We start from the raw sequence: 23,925 nt of genomic DNA, 5'->3' as shown, positions 1-23,925 counted from the left end.
GGGCCCCCATCTGCAGGAGGAAGCGGCAGCTCTGTCACACTTTTCATGGTGTGCAACCTTAGCACCTCTTGTTACAGCCAAGTCTCTAGTAATGAGTGACTATGGGGGAATGCTGTACGGTCTCCAGCTCCACGAGGACCCAGGGACAGAAGGTCTGATTGGTCCATGTACTCTATATGGAGGGACTCTGCTCGTATTGGTGTCGTGTGGCTGCAGGCACTTACAGGACTGCTCCAAAGCTGTCTCCCAACCCTAGCATGCACAACAGCGGGAGGAACTCTGCCATGGTTAGAGCTGGAAGTGCCAGTCGTACGCAAGGGGCTAGATCCACAAACCTCCCTACCGTGTACAACTTCCACACATACCTGTGCACACAGACAGACGCGGAGCAGAATGCCGGGTGCAAACAGGACACAGCAAAGATGGTAACAAACGCAGAGCCCTGGCGAACTGAAATCTCTCTCAGGGGCTGTTTTGAACCAGGAATCCATAACTGAACACAGTAAAAAGGCTTTGAGGGTGAGGAGGAGTAAGCGGGAACATGAGAGGGACAGTAAGTCACAAGTGACCACTTAGGTGAGCATTTAATCTGTCACAGCCCTTGGAGCCTGTGGAGACAGTGCAATGGAGGGTGGCATGGGGGTCAGGCTCTCGGAAGGACAGCTGAGTCTAGGACTGTGTCCAGCATCTGGACAGATGGAGTGCCCTGGGTCAAGAGCAGGCCAGGAGACATGCCTGTTATGAAGTGTTTACACACACACCATCCACTTAAAGGGAGCCATTATCCCACCAAGAACCTGCTGGATCTGATGAAGTGGGCTAAGAAGAGCTTCTCTCCCAGGGAGAAGCTGCAGGGCCCAAGAGCATCCAATGGTGTTTTCTTCCAAATCCCTCACAGCAGCACTAGTCTGTGATGTGGTAGCTTACTTGTGTCCATCATGCCCAATACGAGCAAATGCCTGACGTCCATCTGATCTTCACACACCGAGATGTAGCCCTGAGATATCCAACCACCACAATGTGCATACCCTAGAAAGCCACACACCCAATGTGCCCCTGGATGTCCATGTCAACACCTTAGGTACCAACATCCCCAAGGTGCCCACATACCTGAGGTGCCCACACACAAGGCATGCAGCACACGCTGAGATGCCTACATCTGAGGTGCCCACACCGAAGCACCCACAATCCCCAGATGCCAACACCCCTATGACCACATTTCCACACCCTCCAGACACGCACACCTCCTCAGCGCGCCGTACACCTCTGCAGAGCGCCACACTTCGAAGCGTAACATAACCTTGGAGAAGGTGAAAGGCATAGAGCCAATGCGCGGGCACATTGTAGGGGCGACGCCCCTCGCGCGAGCCCCGCCTTTCGCGCGACTCAGTGGCTTCCCTTTCCTCCATCCTCAGCCAGGAACCTCCCCATCTACCTGCACCTTTCCCGTCGAGTAAACAGGAAGTGGCTCCGCGCGTGGCGGTTGCTTCCGGCCGGGGCGTCAGTGATTATGAACGGCAGCGCGCTGGGGCCAATCGCAGAAGACGGCTGGGGAAAAGCCAATCGCGAGGCGCGGTCGACAGAGCCGGAGGCGGACCTAGAAGGAGGGGTCTGCACGGTGCAGCCAATCGCGGGCAAAGGCGGGGCACGGCCGGGCTGACGCCGGGGCGGCGGCCGCGTCGGTGGGGCCGGCGGGTGGCGGCGCAATGCTACAGCTGCGGGACACCGTGGACTCGGCGGGCACAAGCCCTACGGCGCTGCTGGCAGCCGGCGACGATGCAGGCGCGGGCCGGCCGGGAGCGGGCACGCCGCTGCGCCAGACACTGTGGCCGCTGAGCGTCCACGACCCTACACGCCGCGCCCGTGTCAAGGAGTACTTCGTGTTCCGACCCGGCACCATCGAGCAGGCGGTGGAGGAGATCCGTGCCGTCGTACGACCGGTGGAGGATGGCGAGATCCAGGGGGTGTGGCTGCTGACCGAGTAAGCCTGCGCGAGCGCGCGTGGGAGCCTCGGGGCCGCCGGGCGTGTTTTGGGCGGGGGCCTTGGTGACAGGCGGTCTCTCTTCCCTCCAGGGTAGACCACTGGAACAACGAGAAGGAGCGGCTGGTGCTGGTCACCGACCAGTCACTGCTCATCTGCAAATATGACTTCATCAGCCTTCAGTGCCAGCAGGTGGTCAGGGTGGCGCTCAGCGCGGTGGACACCATATCCTGTGGAGAATTCCAGTTTCCTCCGAAGTCGCTCAACAAGTAGGTGCACCAGCGCACTACACGTCAGGGCCCCTGCGGACTCTGTAAGTGGTTTTGTTCCACTCTTGTGAGCTAAAGGCCCCAAGGTCTTGAAGGACCAGTGAAAAGGGCCTTAAAATAGAAGCTGGTGACTTCAGGGCGGCCCACTACCTCCTTAAAAGGGAGGCTGGCACAGTCGGCTACTCTGCCAGCACTAAAAACCATTTACCTGTTAGGATATGTGGAAGCCTCGCCCACTGTTAAAAGCTATGTTGAGTACTGAGCACTCCCCAGAGTGGACATTTTACTTCCAGCAGGATCGGAACAAAGGTTATGTATTCAGTCTTTTACTGGTGGTTGTTTAAAAGATAAGCAGATTGACTGACTGAACGTACTAAAAATTGGATACATCTGAAAACTAACAGCCAGTTTTCAAGTACTGGTCAGCTTGCTATAAAAGAATTATTTTGAAGCTTAAGAGGCCCACACCCGAGCCCACAGTCTGTGGATATTTGAATAGGGAATCCAGGAAGCTAATGGTTGCAAGCTTAAACATCATTCAATAACACATTAAGGAACAAGCACATCCATAATTTGGCTCGTTTGAACTGTATGCCTGTTTCATAAGCTGTAAAGATGAGGCTTAGCATCACCAAGATATTAACTTCTTATACTTCGAAAGTACTTGAAGCAGCTAGTGGAGACCAATGTTTCACTAAACCATGGCTTTCCCTGTCATCCCTGGTGCTGGCTGCAATGTTGTACTCCTGTGGTAAGCAAGGCTTTCTTCCCCTCTTCCATCAGGCGAGAAGGCTTTGGGGTTCGCATTCAGTGGGACAAGCAGAGCCGCCCTTCTTTCATCAATAGATGGAACCCCTGGTCCACAAACATGCCCTATGCCACCTTCATAGAACACCCGATGGCTGGCATGGATGAGAAGACCGCGTCTCTATGCCATGTAAGCAGATCCAGGGCCCTTGGACCCAACAGTGACGGGTGGGTGAATCCTGGGCTATACGGTCCAGTGTGAGCACTTCAAGTGCAGCTCCTAATAATGGGAAACTGGTTAGCAGGGCTGCAAAACAGGAGACCCATCCCGCTGCAGGATGCTCAGTCTGGATTGGCTGAGTTAGCGTGGGAAAACCCCAAAGTCCTGGTGAGGCTCTGCAGGTGCAGAGGTGTGTACTTGGGAGGTGCTGAGGGAGCTCTGAGGTTCCTCAAAAGGGTAGACATAGTGCATTGCTTACCCATTCCAGACAGGCTATGGAAGGGCTGAGGAAGTCCTGTCACTTGGTGACATCACAGTCCTCGTGAGTCCATCCATCTGTGATGCTGCTGGTCCCTGAGCACACAGCACACCAGTGTGTACAGTGTGCTGATGGTGCTGTTAGAGGGCCACACTGCTCAGTGCACTTTGTGTCACTTCAGAGCATGTGCGTCTGTGTAAGAAAGATTTGCATCTTAAGTGACAGAGTGGCACTATCTAGAGTTGAAGGGCTTAACGCCTTGTTTGCAAGGGACGAGTTACCTGATGACACCTGCTTGACCTGCTGACCTTCTCCCCTTGTTTCCCTGTGAGGTGGAACACTGCTGTCTGCCTTGAGGTTAAGGCTCTATTTTATTCTCTCTTTAAAGTTGGAAAGCTTCAAGGCTCTTCTAATCCAAGCCGTCAAGAAAGCCCAGAAGGAAAGTCCACTGCCAGGGCAAGCCAATAGCGTGCTGGTGCTGGAGCGCCCACTCCTCATCGAGACCTACGTGGGGCTAATGTCCTTCATTAACAACGAAGCCAAGCTGGGTTACTCCATGACCAGGGGCAAGATAGGCTTCTAGACAGCTGTGTCTCCAAGAAAACCAAGGTGGTGGGGACTGGTGTGCCACCTCGTGCTACACTGTGGCTGGAGAGAACATGGGCATTGTCACTTTAAGTATCTGATTAGAATAGTCAAGTGAATTATATATATTTAGTTGGATATTGGACACCTTGGCAACGTGATATATGAAGGCAGAAATACTGGCTGTCCCCATGCCACCGTGTTCCTTCTGTAACTCCACATAAATGTTTTTTCCAGTGTCACTACTGGGCTTGTTCTTCTTGCCCTGCCCTTCCAGCATGCTGAGCAGAATGTCCCCGCCCACTTCTGCTGTGGGGACTGTTGGCGACAGGGTGGAGCGCAGTGGCTCCAGTGCCTGCACTGCGCATCTGTTAATACCCCCCGTCCAGTTTTGTATTTTGAAATTCAGCCCATTTTTTAAAAGCTAAGTACAATAGCAGTCAGCAGACTAGTTACCAAGGAAGACAGCCTGCCTGGCAGTTCCTAGTGAAGCTGCCCTTCTGTGACTATGTTTGACCTAAAGTCATACTTTGTAAAATTAATCCAGGTTGTGTTAATACTGCAATTTTCCTAGGTCCAGCAAAGGTCAGTCTCATGACATAATCCAGCCCCTTCTGGATGTCATGGTGGTGGGTTTATATCATCCTGTCTCTGTTTAAAAGGGACTGAGTGGTTTGGTTTAAAAAGTGCATGCTTGTTAACAGACAGAGCAGCCTGCAGCCCCACACATCCCAGGTGCCATCAGCCCCACTGAGCTTTGCTGAGCTTCAACCGCCAGCCACACGCAGCTGCCCCTGTGGCTCTAGCTCTTGTCATTCATCACGCTGTAGATGCTGGCCTGTCACTCGCTACCTCTGCTTTACGTTAGCCAGCATGGATGTGACCAGAGTGCCATGGCCTGCCCAAGAGAAAAGGTAATCTCAGATGCACCTGGTCTTTACCCAGTGCTTTGGTCTTGTAGTAAAGACATTGAAAACCAAATGGAGTCGCTCCTTTTTGAAGTTACTGTCACAAAACAGGTATGCCAACCAAAGACTTTCTTGAGGCCCAAGGGATTGAACCTGCTGGCTGGCTGTGGACCTTCCCTAGTAGTCCTCTTTACAAAAACTCAGATGGGTTAAGTACACATCCTGGTTTGGAAGTCCCAACATTCTGGTCTGGCTGCTTTCAAGGCTTTTGTTAGAGATACGGACATATGCTGGGTGGTCTGAGCACTTCCACTATGCCAGGTTGAAACCCAGGACTCCTGCTGAACTGCCTTGTTGGGCCAGAGACCTGCCCACCTGCTGTGGGACTCCCACCCCACATGGGGACTAGCACAGGTGCTGGACCTCACAGCACGTCTGAGTACGTCCTGCTGCAAAGGGGCTGGACAGGTGGGAGAGCAGTCACCCTTGTTCAAAGCACTCTGAAAACAGGGCTCACGAAATAGCAAAGGGTCAAAAGGGAGCTAAGTGATGGTACTTCAGGATTCTTCATCCTCCCAAGACGGACCTTGAACCTGTGACCTAAGGCCTTGAGGAAAATGATCACCCTTGTTCCGTGAATTAACAAATCCTATTTTATATTACAACTTTATACATATTTACAGAAACACCTCACTATAGAAAACTGAGCATCCCGTCCCCTGTGTACAGCCTGTGCAGCTGTTGCTTATGTTGGGACCAGCAGGGCCTGCTGCCTCAGTTTCCACTCAGGTCCTAGGCATGGCCATCCGGTAGTCCACAGGCTGTGCCAAGCCCCTCCTTGGTCTCCAGAAAGCAGAGACAGAAGTGATCCTTACTAAGGAGGGCCAAGGAATCCCCACTTAAATGCCAGCACAGTCCAAGCACTGGAAAGTCACCTAGAGAGAGACAGGTAGTCAGAAGGTTAGAGCAGAAACCAGGACCAAGGAGGGCAGCCTGTGGGTGAGTGAGGAGCCTTGTGAAGCCAACACCTATAAAGCTTAGGTCCTCTGTCAGGTGCACACACTAGGCAAGGTCCTCCAAGTCTGCTGAAAGGTGTAGTGTGGGAGGTTTAAGTAGAGCAGCCTGTGCTGAGCCAGTGTGTCTCTGCTGGGATATGCTCACCTTCCCCAGGTACCTGCACTGACACACAGCCTGCCGGGGACCACAGGTACACCTTGCTCCCTCCTGTACAGATGGCCAGCCTTGGCTGCTGTGGGTCCCACTGAAAGGAGCGCACTGCAGACATGTGCTCTAGTACCACAAACAGCTTCAGCTTCTGAATGTCCCAGATCCAGACAGCATTAGGGACATTGTCTGCAAGGAAACAGAAATAGGGCACCATGTGAGCGCTGGCCCCCTTCAAGCAAACCCTGGCTCAAAGGGTGTACTGGGTTTCTTTCTCAGGGACTAGGACCCATAACAAAGAAAAGGCCTCCAAAGGCCACAAACCCCTCTTTTCCTGTGGTTTTTACATTTGTAAATGTAAAAACATGCAAACAAAGCCAGACCCATAAAGGCCAATGCTGGACCCGTTCTTGCAGTGAGAAGGCCTGCAGGGGGAGAGGGAATCAGCCAGGGGTGGACAGACTAGCAAGGAGCTGCTGTGCAGAATATCCACTTCAGCAGAAAATCAGGAGACGGCACACAACTACCCTCCTGAGCTTTGTTTCGCCAATCATTTCTACTCTTGGCATCAAAGTGTGCAGTGAGCAGCTGACCCTGCTTATGAGTATGACACTGACCGTTTCTTGTTGCCAGGAAGTAGCTGTCAGAGCTGAAAGCCAGCATCCCTACACCCATCCTAGGGTTCGCTCTGTCAGCTACTGGCTTCAGAGTCTGCAAGGACACTGGCCCGGAGGCGATCTCATCTGGAACACCAACAGGGAAGACATGCTGAGGGTACTGGTTACAGTGGAGAAGGGGTGAGGAGGCAGGCAGACGGGAAAACACGCCAGGAAATGTGGGACAGATTTGCTGGGTGGAGGGCTTAAAGAGCTGAAGCTGTGGTAAGAGGCCTGTTCACAAGTTCCCTAGGGGACAACAGTTTCACTGCCTAGAGGGCCCCAAGTGGGGAGCGGACCATGCAGTTTGGAGCCCCAGTGAAAGGATATAAGCATGCTTAGGTCTGCTTTCTGAGCTAGTCCCAGCTACTTGGACATCTGGCAGGTGTATCATTTCCAGCATCTCTGCACAGATGGCCACTCCTTTCCAGCTGGGAATTAAAGGAAGACTATCAACCAGCAGATGTTAGATAAACACCAGCCAGCATGATGAGCAGCACCTCTCAAGCCTGGTTGCCCTCAACCATCTAAGGCCACACTGCCCAGCTGATGTCCGTCCCCTCATATCTTCAGTCTGAGGTCCCTGCCCATTTCCCTGCAGGGCAGGAAGTGGAAGCTCAGGGTCCTATTCCAGAAAAGGCTAAGCCACCAAGTACATGTCTGTTCCTGTTCTTTCTGCCTCCCAAGTCCCTCTGAAGTCCATTCAGAGAACTGTCTAAAAGACACCTTGGAGGGCCAGGACTATTAACTCAAGCTGTTGTGACAGATGGGACGAGGGCATGTGGAACACAGGGCTGTGGAGGAAAGGAGAGCGTCCCAGGAGAACACCTGTGATCCCTATGCTGCAGGAGGATTGAGACCACATCTCAAAATCTCCCCCACCCAAACAGCACCTGAGATTCACATGGACAGAGGACTCTCATCTAAGAAAGAACAAGCTTTCTCCCATGCATGGAAGACAGCCCTCTGCTGCTTACATTTGCTCTCTGAGGTAGAAAGGGCACCAGCCATTGCACGGGGAGGTGGGAAGGACAGGTGGCCCAGCCCCAGCTGTGGGATCTTCTCAGCTTCCTTATATACAACCTGAAAAATAGGATGTGGCCACTAACCAGTTAGTGACAAGAACCAGGGACTCAGGGGAAGGTGGTCTAACTTAAGTGTCAGAAACCACTATTACTGGGAAGCAGTGCCAGTCTGACCCCTTGCAGTGAAGGACAGCTTAGCTGCCATCTCAGTCCCACAGGCCAGGCTGTCCTTTAGAGATGGGCACCGACCTCATCACATGGCTGTGTTATGGTGAACAATGTCACAGCTATGCAGAAGTGACGTGGGTGCCAGGCCAGAGGCCAGTGAGCAGCAAACAGCCAGGTCTGACTTGCTGCTAGTGTGGGTCTTAAAGGCCACGAGTTGGGGTTGGCTGCCAGCCTGTGGCACTACTGGGAGCTGGCGGTAACTTTAAACAGTTTGAGGTGGGAAGATGGGTCACTGGAGGTGTGTCTTTGGAGCCCACATTGAGACCTGTTCTTCCGTGCGTCCTGGCCACTGTAAGATTAGCTCTGCTCTGCCATTTGCTCCTTACCACAATGTGTTGCCTCGATACAGGCCCAAAGTAACAAGGCAAAGGAACCATGGACTGAAGCTTTGGAAATTAGGAGCCAAAATAAATCCCTCCTCCTTTAAATTGGTCCTGTCTCGGGCATTCTGTCACAGTGACACACAGCTGACCCATACACCACAGTCCCAGGCAGAGAAACCACAGACACATGAACCCAGGCAAACCTTGGCATCCTGCTATCCCTCACCTGGGCTCCGGCCAGGTTCAACCACCGCTCCTGGAAGAGCACCCTGACTAAAGCTAGCCTGCACCCAGCTCCTCCTTCCTCCAGGGTTCTGGCCTGCAGCCCTGGCCCTTCCTTGTCCTCCTCAGGTCTAGCACCTTGACCTCTACAAGGAAATCAGAAGTCTGTCCTTGCTGCAGACATTGACAAAAGACAGCGCGGACTCAACACTGCAGAGCTACAGAATATGCCTTCAACTGTGGTATCTCTGCACTTCCTAGTTCCTGGACCCTGGGCTGCTCCTACCCAGGTCTGCACAGAACAACTCTCCTGGCCCTTCCCTGCTTGTCTACTGAAGCCCAGAGCACAGTGCCTGGCAGGATGGCAGATGCTCAGGATCCCCCAGTCCCCTCTGCAAACACCAGGGACCTGCAGAGGACAGAGCATCAACACAGCATCTGGTTAGGACAGAGGAGCCTGGACTAGACATGCCCCTGACAAAGGAGTGTGTGAGAGTGCAGGGACAGGGAAGTCAACATCACAGCAACTGAGAGAGTCAAGATCAGCTCACAGCACCGGAGAAACCACTGTGCTCAAGTGAAGACATATGCAGACTTACTGTCTTGGGATTATTAATGGCTGCAGGGTGCCCAAACTCGGTGATCATCTTCCAGGTCACATGATTAAGGAGGCGCACCTGGGGAAGGAACCGTGAGAATGACATGCAGACAGCTCACAGAGCTGTCAGTGTCCTACAGATGATGGAGTTGGCCTGTGCCCTGAGCCATTTCCCACCTTTCCATCATAGCTCCCAATGGCCAGGAACTGACTGCTGGGACTCCAAGACACAGACTTGATGCCCAGGGACCACTCATAGGCACAGTATGCTGAGAGCAGGCGGCCATCCAAGGAGTACAGCAGGATCTTGTACTGCAGATGAGACATTAGACATGTCAGGCCCTGAACACATGCTTCAGCGCCCAGCAGCTCGCTGCACTGAAGCGCACATAGGTGCCTGCTGGTGAATGCTCTTGAGAAAGAATGTGCTGCTGGCCATGTGCTATACCTCCAAGCAAGTGTCCCACGCTGCTAGCACACAGCCATTCGGGGCCCACTCGATCCCTGTGAGGTCCTGCGTGTCTGTGTCAAAGTGCTTCCAGACGAGAGAAAAACATGACAATTTGGAAACATTTCCTTAGATAAGTACATTTATTTTATAACCAATGCTTCTGGCACATGCATCATTTTATATGCAGCAACAGACAAAATATCTGCATGCTGTCTTGGTGAACACCAACCATTCTGGGCAAGGCCCACATGCCCTCATCTGCCTGCACCCTGCTCCCCCAGTGTGCCCCTCAGATATCCCTTTAATACTCTGACACTGAACTGTGTTCCTGGGTGTGAGTGTGTAGAGGGGCAATGTGCTCAATGTCACAGCTCCTGAGCATTCTTCCCAGGGAGGCATTCCCTTATGCAAACAAGAGGGTTCAAAGGTCATGCCAACTTCTAATGTGCACCAAGTATGCACCACGAGGTCTGGATCACACTTGGTGTGCACTGCTTAAAGGAACACAGTACCCCTGCCCTCTGGCCATGGAAATCTCATCATTCTCTCTACACTGGGGACTGCAAGGCCCCTGGGATCATCAGCACACTGGCTGTACCTCTTCCCCGCCAACAGGAAAGGATTACCCTACCCTGAGGAGCTGCCAATCACTGCACACGAAGATGCTCACATAGTCCCTGCAGTCTCGCCTCTCTGCCAAGGCCAGGTAGCGGCCATCCCTGGTGAAAGTTACTCCTGTGGAAAGAGAAGGTGACCTGGAACTAGAACGTGGACAAACACCAGAGCACAGCAGAGTCTTTAAAAGGGGCATGGGAAAGAGCCAACCAAGAGAGGGGGAAGCCTCACAAGTGTGGAACACTACAGTGCCTCTGGTGAGCAGGACATTGTCACACAGGAACCTGACAAGCAGAGGTCTCACCCCTCCTGCAAGTCAGGTGGTGACACACACAGGGGCCAGAATCAACCCGAGCACCTGACTTTCATGTGGCACAAATGTCACTGACTAAATGCAGGGCCCAGCTGGTTAATATGTTTCACAAAGAAACTACAGGAGATTCTTGGACAAAAGCCAGCTTGCTATTGTGTGTGTGTGTGTGTATGCTGTGTGTGAATCCAGGCACACCTGTGCCATGGCATATGTATGTATGAGGGTTAGAAGACAATCTTAGGTGTCTGGACTCCCCCTCCACCTTGTCTGACACAGGGTAACTGGCCTGCGAGCTCTGGAATTCTCAGCCTCCAGCTCCCATCGTGACGTAGGAGTCTGGGATTACAGACCTGTGCCCCTGTGCCTGGCTCTTGGGTGGATGCTGGGATCTGAACTCAGTCCTCACGCTCGCACAAGCACTTCACACCCTGAGCAAGTTCTGTAGTTTGCTACTGCATTTCTCTTTTGTTTTTGGATTTTTTAAAAAATGTTTAATTAGTGTAAGTATGTGTGTATTTCTGTGTACAGGTGTGCGCGCAGAGTGCAGGAGTGCCTGCAGAGGCCGAAGAGGCCAGAAGAGTCCCATCCCCTGGAGCTGAAGTGACAGGCAGTTGTGAGCATGGTGCTGACATGGGTGCTGGGAACTGAGTTCGTCCTCTGGGGAAGCATTTCTTATTCTTACTTTTGAACTTATCATTTCAAATAACTAAAATTAAGATGAATATTCAGAACAAACTTACTTAAAAACATTAATCAATTTTTCCTGTATTATAGTAGTGTAAAAAGCCCTAGGCCAAGGTTGCTGCTTCATGAGTGACAAGAACATTTCAAGTAATAGAGGACTAAAGGCCCACCACTCAGAGTCAGACGGTTGTTTAGGTACAGTAACACTTAGACTACAAAAATCAAAATGAACCTGCAATGCATTTCAGTCCAATGCGGTCTGCAAATTGCTTATGGCAACAAAGAAAACAGTGAGAGGCCCACAGTGTCTGGCCCCCTCTGCCGTACGTAGTTTCTGGGTTCGAGAGCTGCACACCCACCCCAGCTGCATACTCTGCCCAGCCTTCTCCCTTCTCCCAGGGGCAAGGCTCCTGTCTCCTTTCCCTGTTCTGGGACGCTCAGATGGGACAGGATGTGATGCCCTGACAGAAGAGCTAGTGAAATGAGCTGGAGACGGCTCAGGAGTTAAAAACCTATACTGCTTTTCCATAAAACTGGACCCCAGCACCCAAGACAATCGGCTCACAACCACCTGTAACTCCACCTCTAGGGAATGTGATGTCCTCTTCCGTATTCCGTGAATACTTGCATTCACACACACACACACACACACACACACACACACACACACAACTGAAGATAAAAAGTTAGTGAAGAGAGGCTAACAGCTAGGTCCCGAAGGCACGTCCCTCCACACTCTAATGAGAGAGAGCCAAGTGCCAAGTGCCCTGTTTAAACAGGTGAAGAGTCTCGCTCCCAGCATACCATTCCTCTCTGCTACTTTCCACAGCATCTTGTTGTCAAGGAAATGGCATGGAGAGGCTCTTGCTTACAGAGACAGGGAAGAACAGGCACAGAGTGAGGAGATCCAGGGGATATCTGAGGGCGCAGAGGAAGGAACAACTATGGAGGATGGCTGGAGGGGGTATGCTGCTGTAGCCACGTCTATCTGTCTCTCCATGACAGAAGGACATCTCCAGACAGTTACAAAGACTGTGTGTGAGGGGCGCTGGCAGACTCACCCTGCTGACAGGCTTTGGGATACTTGATGTAAGATACAGATTTTGTGCACAGGGACCAGACGGTTATTCGCAGCTGCCAGGGAGAATGGGAGAGAGAAAGGGATTAGGATGCTTCTCATCTTTAGAAAGACTTTTGAAGCTGAAAAAGATAAAGATGGACTCACACTACACTCACATGTAGTTTATAGCATGTCTGCATAAAGCAGCTGTGAAAGCACTGACTATCACCAATCACCAGAGGTGAAAACTGACACCACAGTGACGGGCTGGGGAGATGCTCAGGGGAAAAGCCTTTGTGCTTAAGTAAGGAGTGGAGTTTGGAAATTTAGCACTCTTCCAAATGCCAGGTGGGTATGGTGGCCTGTCTAAAATCCCAGGCATGTGCAAGACAGGCAAGCTGGCTAGCTAAACTAGCAGAACTGAAGAGCTCTGAGTTCAAGTGAGAGACATTGCCTCAAAATATAAGGTGGAGAATAACTGAGGAAGACACTTGAGATCCACAACATGTGAGCTCGCACATACAGGAGTACATGTCCAACATTAACAAAAACCCCACGATGCAATGTCACTTTAGTGCTCCTAGACTATTAGCCATTTAAGATCCCAATGCAAAGCCTCGGAAAGATGAACACCTCCATCTGCACTAGCCAGCAGGATCCTCTCTAGAAGAGATACAGGGGAAAGACCAAAGCCACAGGGCTCCCTACAACTCAGATCCCAGCAGCAGAATGACAGTTGAGTATGCCCCAGCAAGCCTTTCCTTGTAAGGAGGGGCAATGTCCAGGCATATTCCAATAATCCAATAACCTGTGAACTACTGCAAACACAGTGCCATAGGCATTGCAGACCCCAAGGCCCTCCAAACAATGGCTATTGTGCAGTGCATCTGCAGGTGCCCTTGGGAGCCAGCAGGCTCTCAAGGCCTGGCGGTGTTCTATGAAGTGTGTAGGTGAGTGTCTTCCACTGCTCAGACACTAGCCTAACTCAACCCTCCTCTTGTTGTCTCATGGGAAGCAGGGCCTCCTTCATTTTGCTGCACCCTCATATGGAGATCCTGCCCCGAAAACAGTAATCAATGATCTAATAGTCCCGAGTGGAATGTGTATGACTCTCAGTTATGTGTCTACTCTTATTAACAGACAGGGTCACCTCCTGGCCACCAATCATACCTGGTGGGAAGTGAAATCTGTGGGATTTTTTAAAAGCTAAAACTTAAAAACTAGGAATAAGGTAGGACATGGTGGCACAAAGCTTTAATTAATCCCAGTTGTCAAGAGGCGAAGGCAGGCAGATCTCTGAGAGTTTGAGGCCAGCCTGGTCTACACAGTCAGACCCTGTCCCAAAATATAACAATGTCAGTCAAAGGCAATCTGTACACTTTACTCTGTTCAGATGTTCCTTTCCATGTCAGTGTGTACGTGACTGAATGAATAAAGTTACATTTTTTAAATGTTTCATAAACTTTAGAGAAGGTAACTTTCCTTTGGGCCATTAACTGAGGGTCTGAGATCTGGAGGCTGGACTTCAGTCTGCAGAATTCTAAGCATGAGGAAGGGCTGCTGACTAAAGCTGTCTAGAAAACTCTCAAAGGAGACTCTAAAAAGCCCAGGCCACATGTCCCTTTAAAATGTTAGCATTACAAGTGCAAAGTTGCCTCTACTAGCCTGTAACAGAAGACATAGACTTTTATTTGTTTACATTTATTTTAGGGTTCCCCTTCCAGTGTGTGCATTCACAGGATGGAACTCAGGTGGTCAGGCTGGGTGGCAAGAGCCTTTAGCCACTGAGCCATCTTGACAACCCCTTTTAATGTTCTATTATTCTTTAAAATAGGATTTAAAGGGTCTAGAGAGATAGACTAGTGGTTAAGAGCACTTGACTGTTCTACCAGATGTCCTGGGTTCAATTCCCAGCAACCACATGATGGCTCACAACCATCTGTAATGGGATCAGATTCCTTCTTCTGGTGTGCATGAAGACAAAGCACTCATATACATAAAATGCATGAATAAATAAATCTTTAAAAAAAAGACATCATGTAGAAAAATAGGGTATAAAAACTATACTGTTTATGAACTCTGACCTGCATATTACTCCAGAACCCAGACTTTCACATTCCCGGGTTATTTTAGGCAGGCAGGACAGGATGGGCCACATTGGGCCAGCTTACATGGAATTCAGTTGTATTCAGAATGTGGCGGCCGTCCGGACTCCAGCAGGAAGCCACCAGCCCTGCAGAGCCCTCGTCGATTTTGCAGTGCCATTCTGGCTGCTCCAGGGACCAGACCTTGATTCATGAAAGAAACACAGGATTGCAAACCAGTCACCCCACCCAGCAAACCTCTGTGTGGGAGAGGACAGTACCTGTTAGCTCAGGTACTGAGCTTTTTTTTTGTTTTTCGAGACAGGGTTTCTCTGTGTAGCTTTGGTGCCTGTCCTGGAACTCACTTTGTAGCCCAGGCTGGCCTCGAACTCACAGATCCGCCTGGCTCTGCCTCCTGAGTACTGGGATTAAAGGCGTGTGCCTGGCCAGGCCTCACTTCTTGGTGACTTCCTTCTGTTGTACCTTTAAAAGGGTCTGCTCATGTCTCTATCCCTAGAACCTCATTTAGTTAGGCTCTGTGAATGATGAACACTGCCTTCTAGCTTTTCTTCAGACACCCTGTCCAAGGTGCCCCACTGCTATGGCAAGTGCCGCCCACTCTAGAAACCATGCTCAAAGATTAACAACATTTTAGTGGTTTTTTTCACATCAAAAGTGATTAAACTATTAGAGAGCATTATGTATTTAAAGAAAGAAACTTTAGAGTTTCATTGCATTTTTTTTTCAAACCTGAAAGGAGGATACAAAAACCCCCTACTCCTTCCTAGTTACACCCCTGGTAAAGTTTCCTAATTGTACATGCTACATTAACAGCACAGACCAACTACACATGCCATGCACACCATCCACACATGAGACACACTTTCATGAGCCTTACCTGTATGTGGCATGGGCCTGCCTCACATACACCCCGTCTGTAAGTAGCACACACCTGAACAGGGCCCACAGATACATAGCACCCAACTGTATAAGCTCCACTGACACACGGTACACACCTGCACAAGCCCCCGTCTGTACATGGCACACAGGATGAAGAGGGAGTCTGCCGACCACTCTATGTGCTGGATCTGGTCCAGACATGTATACAACTGAAGGATCTGAAGGGTCTTCACATCCCGGACCACTAACCGGTACTGGGCACAGGAAGCCTAAAAAAACGAGACAGAAAGCTCTTGACAGTATCTACTCTGCAGGAGGAGCTCTCAGACAACAGTGCTGCCTCCGTGGCCATCTCCTTCCCTCCCGTCTGACGAGTTTCGGGCTGAGTCACGCGGACCAGTGACTACAGAGCTCATTCCAAAATTAGTTAGAAGATAAAGTTGGTGCATATGAAGATTTAAGTTTTACCACCCTGGTTTCATCATCACAGTGTACATCTGTCAAATTATCAACTGTAACCCCCAGATGTGTGCAAGTAAATTTTTTTAATTAGATTACCAAATGGAGCCAGGTATGGTGTACATGCCTGTAATCCCAGTACTGGGGAGGCAGAGACAGGCGAATCCCTTAGTTTGAGGCCACCCTGGTTTGCAGAGTGAGTTCCAGGACAGCCAGAGCTACACAGAAAAATCCTATCCTGAAACCCCCCCACCAGAAAAAAAAAAAGGTTTTCTGTTTGGGTGTGATGGTGTATACCTGTAACCCCAAAACTGGGGAGGTGCTCAGCTACTTTCTAAGTCTGAGGCTAGCTTTGCATATTCTACTATAGCTTGAAAGCCAAGAACTTGCATTTTCCTCAAAAGGATCCCCAGAAGCCACATAAAATTGGTTGCACTTGTTTATAATCCCAGTGTTCCTGTGGTCAAAGGGACTGGAGCTCATGGGCCAGCTAGCCTGGTGTATGCAGCAGAGAACAGGAGACCTTGACTCAAACAAGATGAAAGTCAAGCAACAATATTCCAGGTTGTCCTCTGCCTTCTGTGTGTTGTGGCACCCATGTACAGTTGCACACTAACACACTGACACACGTGCATGTGGTGTACACACAGATTTAAACAACAACAACAAAAAAGGAAACCTAATTGGTCGAAAAGGGAGCATGAGGACCAAGTGCAGATTAGAACAAGGGTCTATCACAGGACTCATGTCTTCACATTATAGCTTTGTAAGCTGAGAATTACAAAGTTACCAGTCAACAATGAATTCCTTATGAACCACTGAAGACACTGAAACTGGAAACATGAGCCTGCTCTGCACAGTATGGCAAGACTCCCAAGAAACAATTATCAAGAGTTCCACAATATTTTGATGAGTGAGCAATCCCAAACATCAGATAACCAAGTGACACCTTTTTGCTGTCCACTAGAACTTTCAGAACAGTAAAACAACCCTAATCTGTAGAGACACTTGGAAAAAGGTAAAATACCGAGGTAGGAGTGTGTGTGTGTATGGGGTGTGTGTGTGCTAATTCTCTCCTTCCCCCTTTACATGGGTTCTAGAACTCAAGTTATCAGACTTGCATGGCAGTAAAAGGTAAAATATATCAAGGTAGGGCGTGTGTGTGTGTGTGTGTGTGTGTGTGTGTGTGTGTGTGTGTGTGAGAGAGAGAGAGAGAGAGAGAGAGAGAGAGAGAGAGAGAGAATGAATGAGAATTCTCTCCTTCCACATTTACATGGGTTCCGAAACTCAAGTCTGTGGTGATATTTTGTGTATGATCTAACAAATAAAGTTTGCCTGAAGATCAGAGGGCCAGTCACTAGTTAGCCATAGAGGTTAGGCAGTGATGGCACACACCTTTAATCCCAGCACTTGAGATCTCATGCCTTTACACGCTCCTAGTACTTGGGAGGCAGGCGCGCACGCGCACGCACGCGCACGCGCACACGCACGCGCGCACACACACACACACACACACACACACACACACACACACACACGCCTTTAATCCCAGCACTAGGGAGGTTGAGACAGGAAATGATATGGTTGGGCAGAGAAAAGGAATGTAAGGTGGGAAAAAACAGGAGCTCAGTCTTTGGCAGCTGAGGAGCTGGTAAGGTGAGAGGTGGCTGTTGTTTGTTTTTTTTTTTGGTTTTTCAAGACAGGGTTTCTCTGTGTAGCTTTGCACCTTTCCTGGATCTTGCTCTGTAGACCAGGCTGGCCTCGAACTCACAGAGATCCTCCTGCCTCTGCTTCCCCGATATCTGGCTCCAGGTTTTTATTAAGACCAATTAGGATTCATGCTACACAAACTGTCAGGCTTGCAGAGCGTATCTTTATCTGCTGACACTATCTCTATCCTGACATTTCCTACTTTCTTAGAATGGTACATGAGGCGGGTAAACAATGTCTCAAAGACCTGGATAAATACAGCAGGAATGTGGATTGAGAACCAAGACAGCCAGGTGGTGGTGCACTCCTTTAATCCCAGCACTCAGGAAGCAGAAGAGGGTAGTTTGAGGCCAACGTAGTCTACGGAGTGAGTTTCAGGGAAGCCAGGGCTGCAGAGAAACCTTGTCTTGAAAACTAATAATTTTAAAAAAGGTATGTCAGTTAAAAGAAGATGATAAATGAATAAAAGGAAGCTCATTAAAAATTATGATTACACTTGTATGTGGGAAGGGTCATACACTAGCTGTGGCTTATGTGGGGGTCAGAGGACAACTTGCAGGAGTCAGTTCTCCCCTTCCATTATGTGGGTCCTGGAGATGGGACTCAGGTCATCAAGTTTAGTGGCTGGTACCTTTACTGGCCAAGCTACCCCACTGGCCCAAAACCATAGTTTTTTTTGTTTGTTTTTTTTTTTTTTTTTGTTTTGTTTTCTGATGGCTTCCTAATGTCAAATGTTTGCCTTCAGAGAGTGCACAATGGTCATATTGGTGTATTGAACACTATTCTGTCACCCATAGAATGGACAACTAACATCCAACGTTGGGACTGAAAGCTAGTTACTTAAATAATCTGCATGTGATGGAGGAGGAGAGGTAGTGAGGACCACAAAGGAGGGCACCTTTTAACCAGCTTACAAGCGAGAAAACATATACTATGCTGTTTGTGACAAAATAACAATGAGCTGGCATCCCCTGTGCCCTCACATGTGTGAAAGCATCATCACCTGACCTAACTCTGATAAAGGGAAACTGGAGTAGGGAGGCTGGCATCCGCCCAGCCCGGGCCACCTGCTCCAGGTCCTCCTCCCCTACCCTGACCACCTGTCAGAATATCAACCTATCCCCAACTCCATCCCTGTCCTGCCCAGGCCACCCGCTCCACATCCCCCTTCCCTACCCTGGCCACCTGCCAGGATCCCGCTAGCCCGGCCTGGGTCCCTCTCCCCTACCCTTATCATCTACCTAGATCTTCCCCCGTCTGGCCCAAAACTCCTCCGTCCGGAGGACTGACTCGAGTCCCCCTGGCCGCCCCCCTCGTCCCGCTCGGGCCTCCTTCCCGCCCCCCTTCGACCCGCTCTGGCCCCCTGCACAGGTCGCGCGCCCACGCATAGGCTCTGCCCGGCGCACCGCGGCTCACCAGGTACTTGCCGTCCGGGGAGAACCTGCAAAGCAGGCCCGAGAGCTTGAATGACTCCGAAAAGTTCATGACCGCGGCCAGCCGGGGCCAGCACCGTTCAGATGTACGGCCCGCAACCGCCGCGGGCCGCGGCCGGAAGTGCGGAGGCGGAAGTGAACTGCAGCCAATGGGAGCCTCGAGCGGCCGCGCGGCATTGTGGGGCGGGGAGTCCGATCTCGCATCTTAAAGGCGCCGAGCGCCTTTGCTCAATAGAGGATCTCGGTGCCGCGGAACGCGTGGCTAAATTCTGACTTCAGATAAGTCACAATATAAATATGTTACCAGATGTTACATGGGACATACTTAAACTAAAAAAACTGTTATCTGAAATTCAGTTTTAACTAGACCTTTGTATTTGTAAACATACATTTATTTAGATGTAAATACGTATTTAAGTATACAGACATATGCAGATACATCTATTTAGAATGTAACAAGCCGGGCAGCACTCGGAAGGCAGAGGCAGGTGGATCTCTGTGAGTTGGAAGCCAGCCTAGTCTACAGAACAAGTTCCAGGACAAGCTCCAAAACTACACAGAGAAACTTTGTCTTTGAAAAACAAACAAACAAACAAAAAACAACAAAAAAGAATGTAACAAAGTTTCTGTTACAAGGGGTAGGAGTGCGGGTCAGATGGCAGAGCGCTTGCTTAGCGTATATGAAACCCAGCACCGCATAAACCAAGCACGAGGCTGCACACCTTTAATCCCAGACCCGAAGGTAGAGGCAGCCGCACTTCAGTGTCATCCTCCGTTAACTATAAAGTTTGAGGCCATCTTGGGCTACGTGAGACCCTTTCTCAAACAAAACAAAGCAAAACACAGTATCTATTACAATTTATTTTTTATGTAATGTACAAGTATAAATACAGGTTTGCTTTGAGGTTTTGTTGAGAGCGACCACCTGCAGCGTGACCCCGTGATGCTCAGGTGCTTCACAGTTCTAAGGCGAAACAAAATCGTAGGCATGTGGGTCAGCTCGCCTTCCTGGAGGTACTGGGTTAGAGAGTGAACTTAGAAGCTCTTGATTCACCGGGGTTGGCAGCCCCACTAGGTATCTGTGGGATAGAGCACCAAGTGGGCTTCAGACCCCGCTCGCTCCCCAAAGTGCCCTGTTCCTCACTCAGGAAGCATCCCAAGTCATCTGCCCCAGAGGGCTCCCCTTCCCCGCTCATTCAGGAGGTTGGTTGTTCCTGTTTGCACCCAGCGCCTCTGAGGATCTCCTTATCGAACAGCCGCTGCCATCGGCACTAGGTCCCGAATTCTGAAAGCCGAACAGAAGCTGGTATTGTTTGGTCCAGCTCATAGCTCCGAACCTCTTCCTCACCAATAGACACATCTAACTTCTGAGAATGAATGAATGAAGGTACTTGCACTGTCAGGAGAGTGCGCGGAGTGCTGGCTTTTTCTGTTCCTAACCAGTCCCAAACTCTTGCTTGGTATTTGTCTTTGTCCCTACCCTGCACCTAGCAATCGGCCTGGTTCATGGTGAGAGGGGGAATCCGGTCTGCACCAACCATCCATCTTGCAATGCCACTGGCGACACCAAAGCGACTTCGAGGGCGGGTGGGAACATCTTGGGCAAGGACCACCCTGCGGAGCCACTAAGGGGTCCCATAACCACGCAAGCAGGGCACATCTAGTGCCTGAAGCCGACTCCAAAACTCGTTCTGTGTGTCAGGTCTTTCCCAGGGCCCAAGCGCTGAGGTGAGGGAACGCTAGACCGCTCACTTGCCCAGCGGGGAGATCGCCAGTAAGTGCAGTAGACCTCTCGAGCCAGAGATGAGCCCCCGCCTAACTCCAAGCCGCTGTGTGAGCAGTTTGTGGGCATCCATTGGGCATCGCATGTGCACTTTCGACTAAGAAAAGACTGATGCCCAGGGCTAGGAAACCCAGACGTACACAGGAGGGAGGAGAGTGCGGCCAGTGGCCCGGGTGATGCATAGGTCCAGGAGGCACAACCTCCAGCTGAAGTTTGAAGAGTCAAATCCAGATGGACTACACTTAATACTCTTTCGAGGCAAGCTGTGGTCTCCATCAGGCAAATCGAGAGGGCTTCGAACTGTTCTCAGAGGAGAAGATGCGCTGGTCTGGTCGGTCGACAACAGTTCTCCTTCCCGGCCTTCAGTCTTGAGTTTCGGTCCCTCCTCCAGGTTTACTCGGCTAGGACGAGCCCCTGAGGAGGCGCAGCTACCCCGCTGAGGACGCTCCTGACCCCCTGGGTTGCAGGCGCAGGACAGTAGGGGCAGCGAGGGGGATTGAGGGAGATGGGCGGCTGGGGAGAAGGCGGAGGAGAGAGTCGGAGAGTCCAGGGCATCGGGTGCCCAGTCTACACCTGTGTCCAACCCCTCGGCGCCTGCGCACCCTTCCTGGCGCCCCGAGCCCCGCCAAAGGTCGCAGTCCGGTCCCACTCCGCGGAGGGCTCGGGCTACTAGCGTGCGGCCCGGCAGGGAGACCCCGCTGGGGTTCCACTGGGCGACGCGCGCCAAGCGGTGGCGGGAAGGAGGCGGGAGGAGTGGGGCCCGGACCCCGACTCGGGCAGAGCCAGCTGGGGAGGCGGAGCGCGCGTGGGAGCCCGGGGCCGGGGTGGCCGGCCCTCCTCCCGCCACGGCTGAGTGCCCGCGCTGCCTTCCCGCCGGTCCGCTGCGAAAGGCGCTAAGCCCTTGCCGCCGCCTCCTCGCCCGGCGCCCATATAACCCGCCGTCCCGCAGCCCTCCCCGCAGCCCAGCGAGGAGGCAGCGGTGCAGCCCAGTCCTCCGCGACGCTGACGCCCGGCCAGCAGCAGGTAGGCAGCGCTGGGACCGGTGCGAGAGCCAGGGATCCCTCACGCGGCTCTGAAGCTGGGATCGGGGTGAGCGGCAGTCGGCAGCTGGGGTGCTAGCCTTGGGAACCGCCCCAGGGACCTCGCGTCAGTGGCAGGAGGGGCCGGAGTGGGGCTACCAGTAGATCCAGTTGGTGCCTCGGCAACCCGTGGGCCTGCCTCCTGCCCACCCTGTCCACCGCAGGTAGCAAGTGATCACCATCCCGGGGCTTAGGTCTGATGCGAGTGGAAGTTGGGAGGTGCAGGGGTATCCTATCCTGCAGAAATGCAAAACCTGAAGGTCTTCTAGTTCCTGCCCTGGAAGCAGACTAAGTAAGAGATGGCAAAGCTAGATGGCCACGCTAAGCTGGCCCCAAGATGTGGGTTACCTGGAGGGTTACTGTGGTGCCTCACCTGTTCTAGGTAGAGAATCCAGGCTGCCTGCTCTCTCTCCTGTTCCAGATCAGGCCTTCTGAACTGGGCAGCTGTTATGACCGTCTCACGCTTAGGAGATGAGAGCATCTGTGGGTGCCTGTCCACATACATAGAGAGGTGGGGGGACAGTCAGGAAACTAGTACTGACTTCTGACCCCCACAACACTTGGTTCCCTAAGTGTGCTGTGGTCTGTTGATTAATTAAGTGGACACCACGTGTGACCTGGGTTGCAGCAACGTTTGGGGAAGGTTGCTGTTGTTCTTGTTGGTTTTCTTCATTTAAAAATTAAATTGTGTGTGTCCGTGCCTCAGTGCACTCACTGGTCTGTCTTGGGGATTTACCTAAAGTGTGGAAGCTAGGCAGCAAGCGCCTTTGCTTGTGACTCTCGATTCTCCTGCCCCGTTTGGTGATGGTTGATGTTGCTGCCTTTGTTCCTGTTTGCTGTTAATTAGCTTTGAAGAAAATCAACAGAGACAAAATGAGTCACAAATCTTGGTGTGTTGCAAATGTCAACCCACACCTCCATCCTTTGAATTATTCAATAAAAAAATTAAAACATTACTCTGTGGACAAAAGGGAAGTATTTGAAATTTTGTCATCCATGATTGTATGGACTATGTATGCAATTTTAAAAGTAAGATAACGTGGCTTCAAAGATGTTGCATTCCCACTAGTCTGGCGGGTTTGGGCTACTGGTGGGCCTAAGTGGGAGACTGTGTGTCAAGCACAGGTACCTGTGGGATGCTAAGCAATATGGTTCTTCAAGTGAAGGCTCTGTGGAACAGGCATGGCTCCATCATTCCGATGGGTACCGCATTTGAAAACAGAAGTCAGACACTGAATTAAAATACCTCTCCATGCCCTCGGACCTTGGGCAAACTTCAGTTTACCCACTTGCAAAACAGTCATAACAGTGCCTTTCTCAAAGGGTTCAGAGAAAAGGAGCCAGGATGCTGTATCCAAAGTGTTTGGAAGAGTGCTGATATCCATCAAGTGGCCCCCAAATGTGGTGGCTTTTAGTCCTAGATTTTGGCTCTAGCCCAGGGAGAGGGCCAGTTCCCAGGTTTTGAAGAGATGGTGGCAGCTAGGCAGGAATCTGCCTCTGACCTGGGTGCAGGCTGTTGGCGTCTGTCAGGAGTAGGTCCTGTGGTAAAGATGCTTCTGATTCAAGTTTATTAATAGAGCATGCCCAACCCAGGTTCTGGAATGGGCTCCCAGTGCTGACACATTCAAAGGATCACAGCTAAAGTGGAGATGAAGAGGGGAGACTGAGGGCCGGAGGGAGCTTCAAGGACGCCCGCCCAGCTTGTATCCAGGGATGTACTAACCTGAGACTATCCTAGAACTCCAAAGGAAAACCGTTTTTGTCATTGCATTTAATACAGCTGCATGTACATCTCATTTCCAGACTGTGTCTGTCACCAAATTTACTGCCCAGAAGCAAACACAAATGACTGTGCACATGGTGAATGGTGTTAATAAAAAAAGAAAAAAAATCAGAAAAAAGGGGGGAAATCCTCAAAACATTCTTGTGTGTTCCTTCTAACAAGCCAGCATTTGAGGCAGCCTTTACTTTCCAGTTCATCAAAGACTGAGCTGGTATATTGAAATGTTATTGATACCAAATTCTACTTCAATATCAGAGAAGAAACGGTGATGAGTAATTCTGTGACAGAAACTCCTAAAACACAGATCACTCAGTGTTGTTTCTGTTTGAGTATGCAGCAAAGAGTTTAACAGATACATTTTGTCCTTTAGTCCAGCTACAGACAGC

General features: G+C 50.9%; 2 protein-coding genes across 2 annotated transcripts; one reads left to right on the top strand and one right to left on the bottom strand.

The window, feature by feature from the left end:
* The first annotated feature begins 1,641 nt into the window (after positions 1-1,641).
* On the top strand, positions 1,642-5,042 carry Tprg1l (tumor protein p63 regulated 1 like). Its single transcript, XM_028860251.1, has 4 exons — positions 1,642-1,981; positions 2,074-2,250; positions 3,034-3,187; positions 3,865-5,042. The coding sequence occupies exons 1-4, from the start codon at positions 1,707-1,709 to the stop codon at positions 4,057-4,059; spliced, it is 801 nt and encodes a 266-aa protein (XP_028716084.1). The 5' UTR covers positions 1,642-1,706; the 3' UTR covers positions 4,060-5,042.
* Positions 5,043-5,599: 557 nt separating this feature from the next.
* On the bottom strand, positions 5,600-19,032 carry Wrap73 (WD repeat containing, antisense to TP73). The gene is made up of 12 exons (XM_028860250.2): positions 18,878-19,032; positions 15,409-15,561; positions 14,480-14,596; positions 12,310-12,382; positions 10,268-10,371; positions 9,634-9,720; positions 9,363-9,497; positions 9,187-9,264; positions 7,767-7,872; positions 6,751-6,876; positions 6,131-6,322; positions 5,600-5,904 (listed from the first exon to the last, which is right to left on the bottom strand). Exons 1-12 carry the CDS (start codon positions 18,944-18,946, stop codon positions 5,762-5,764), a joined length of 1,383 nt encoding a protein of 460 aa, XP_028716083.1. The 5' UTR covers positions 18,947-19,032; the 3' UTR covers positions 5,600-5,761.
* Between the last annotated feature and the right edge of the window lie 4,893 nt (positions 19,033-23,925).

The sequence above is a fragment of the Peromyscus leucopus genome, chromosome 2, assembly GCF_004664715.2.
Source record: "Peromyscus leucopus breed LL Stock chromosome 2, UCI_PerLeu_2.1, whole genome shotgun sequence".
Classification (NCBI taxonomy): Eukaryota; Metazoa; Chordata; class Mammalia; order Rodentia; family Cricetidae; genus Peromyscus; species Peromyscus leucopus.
This window is presented reverse-complemented; position numbering and strand designations above follow the sequence as displayed.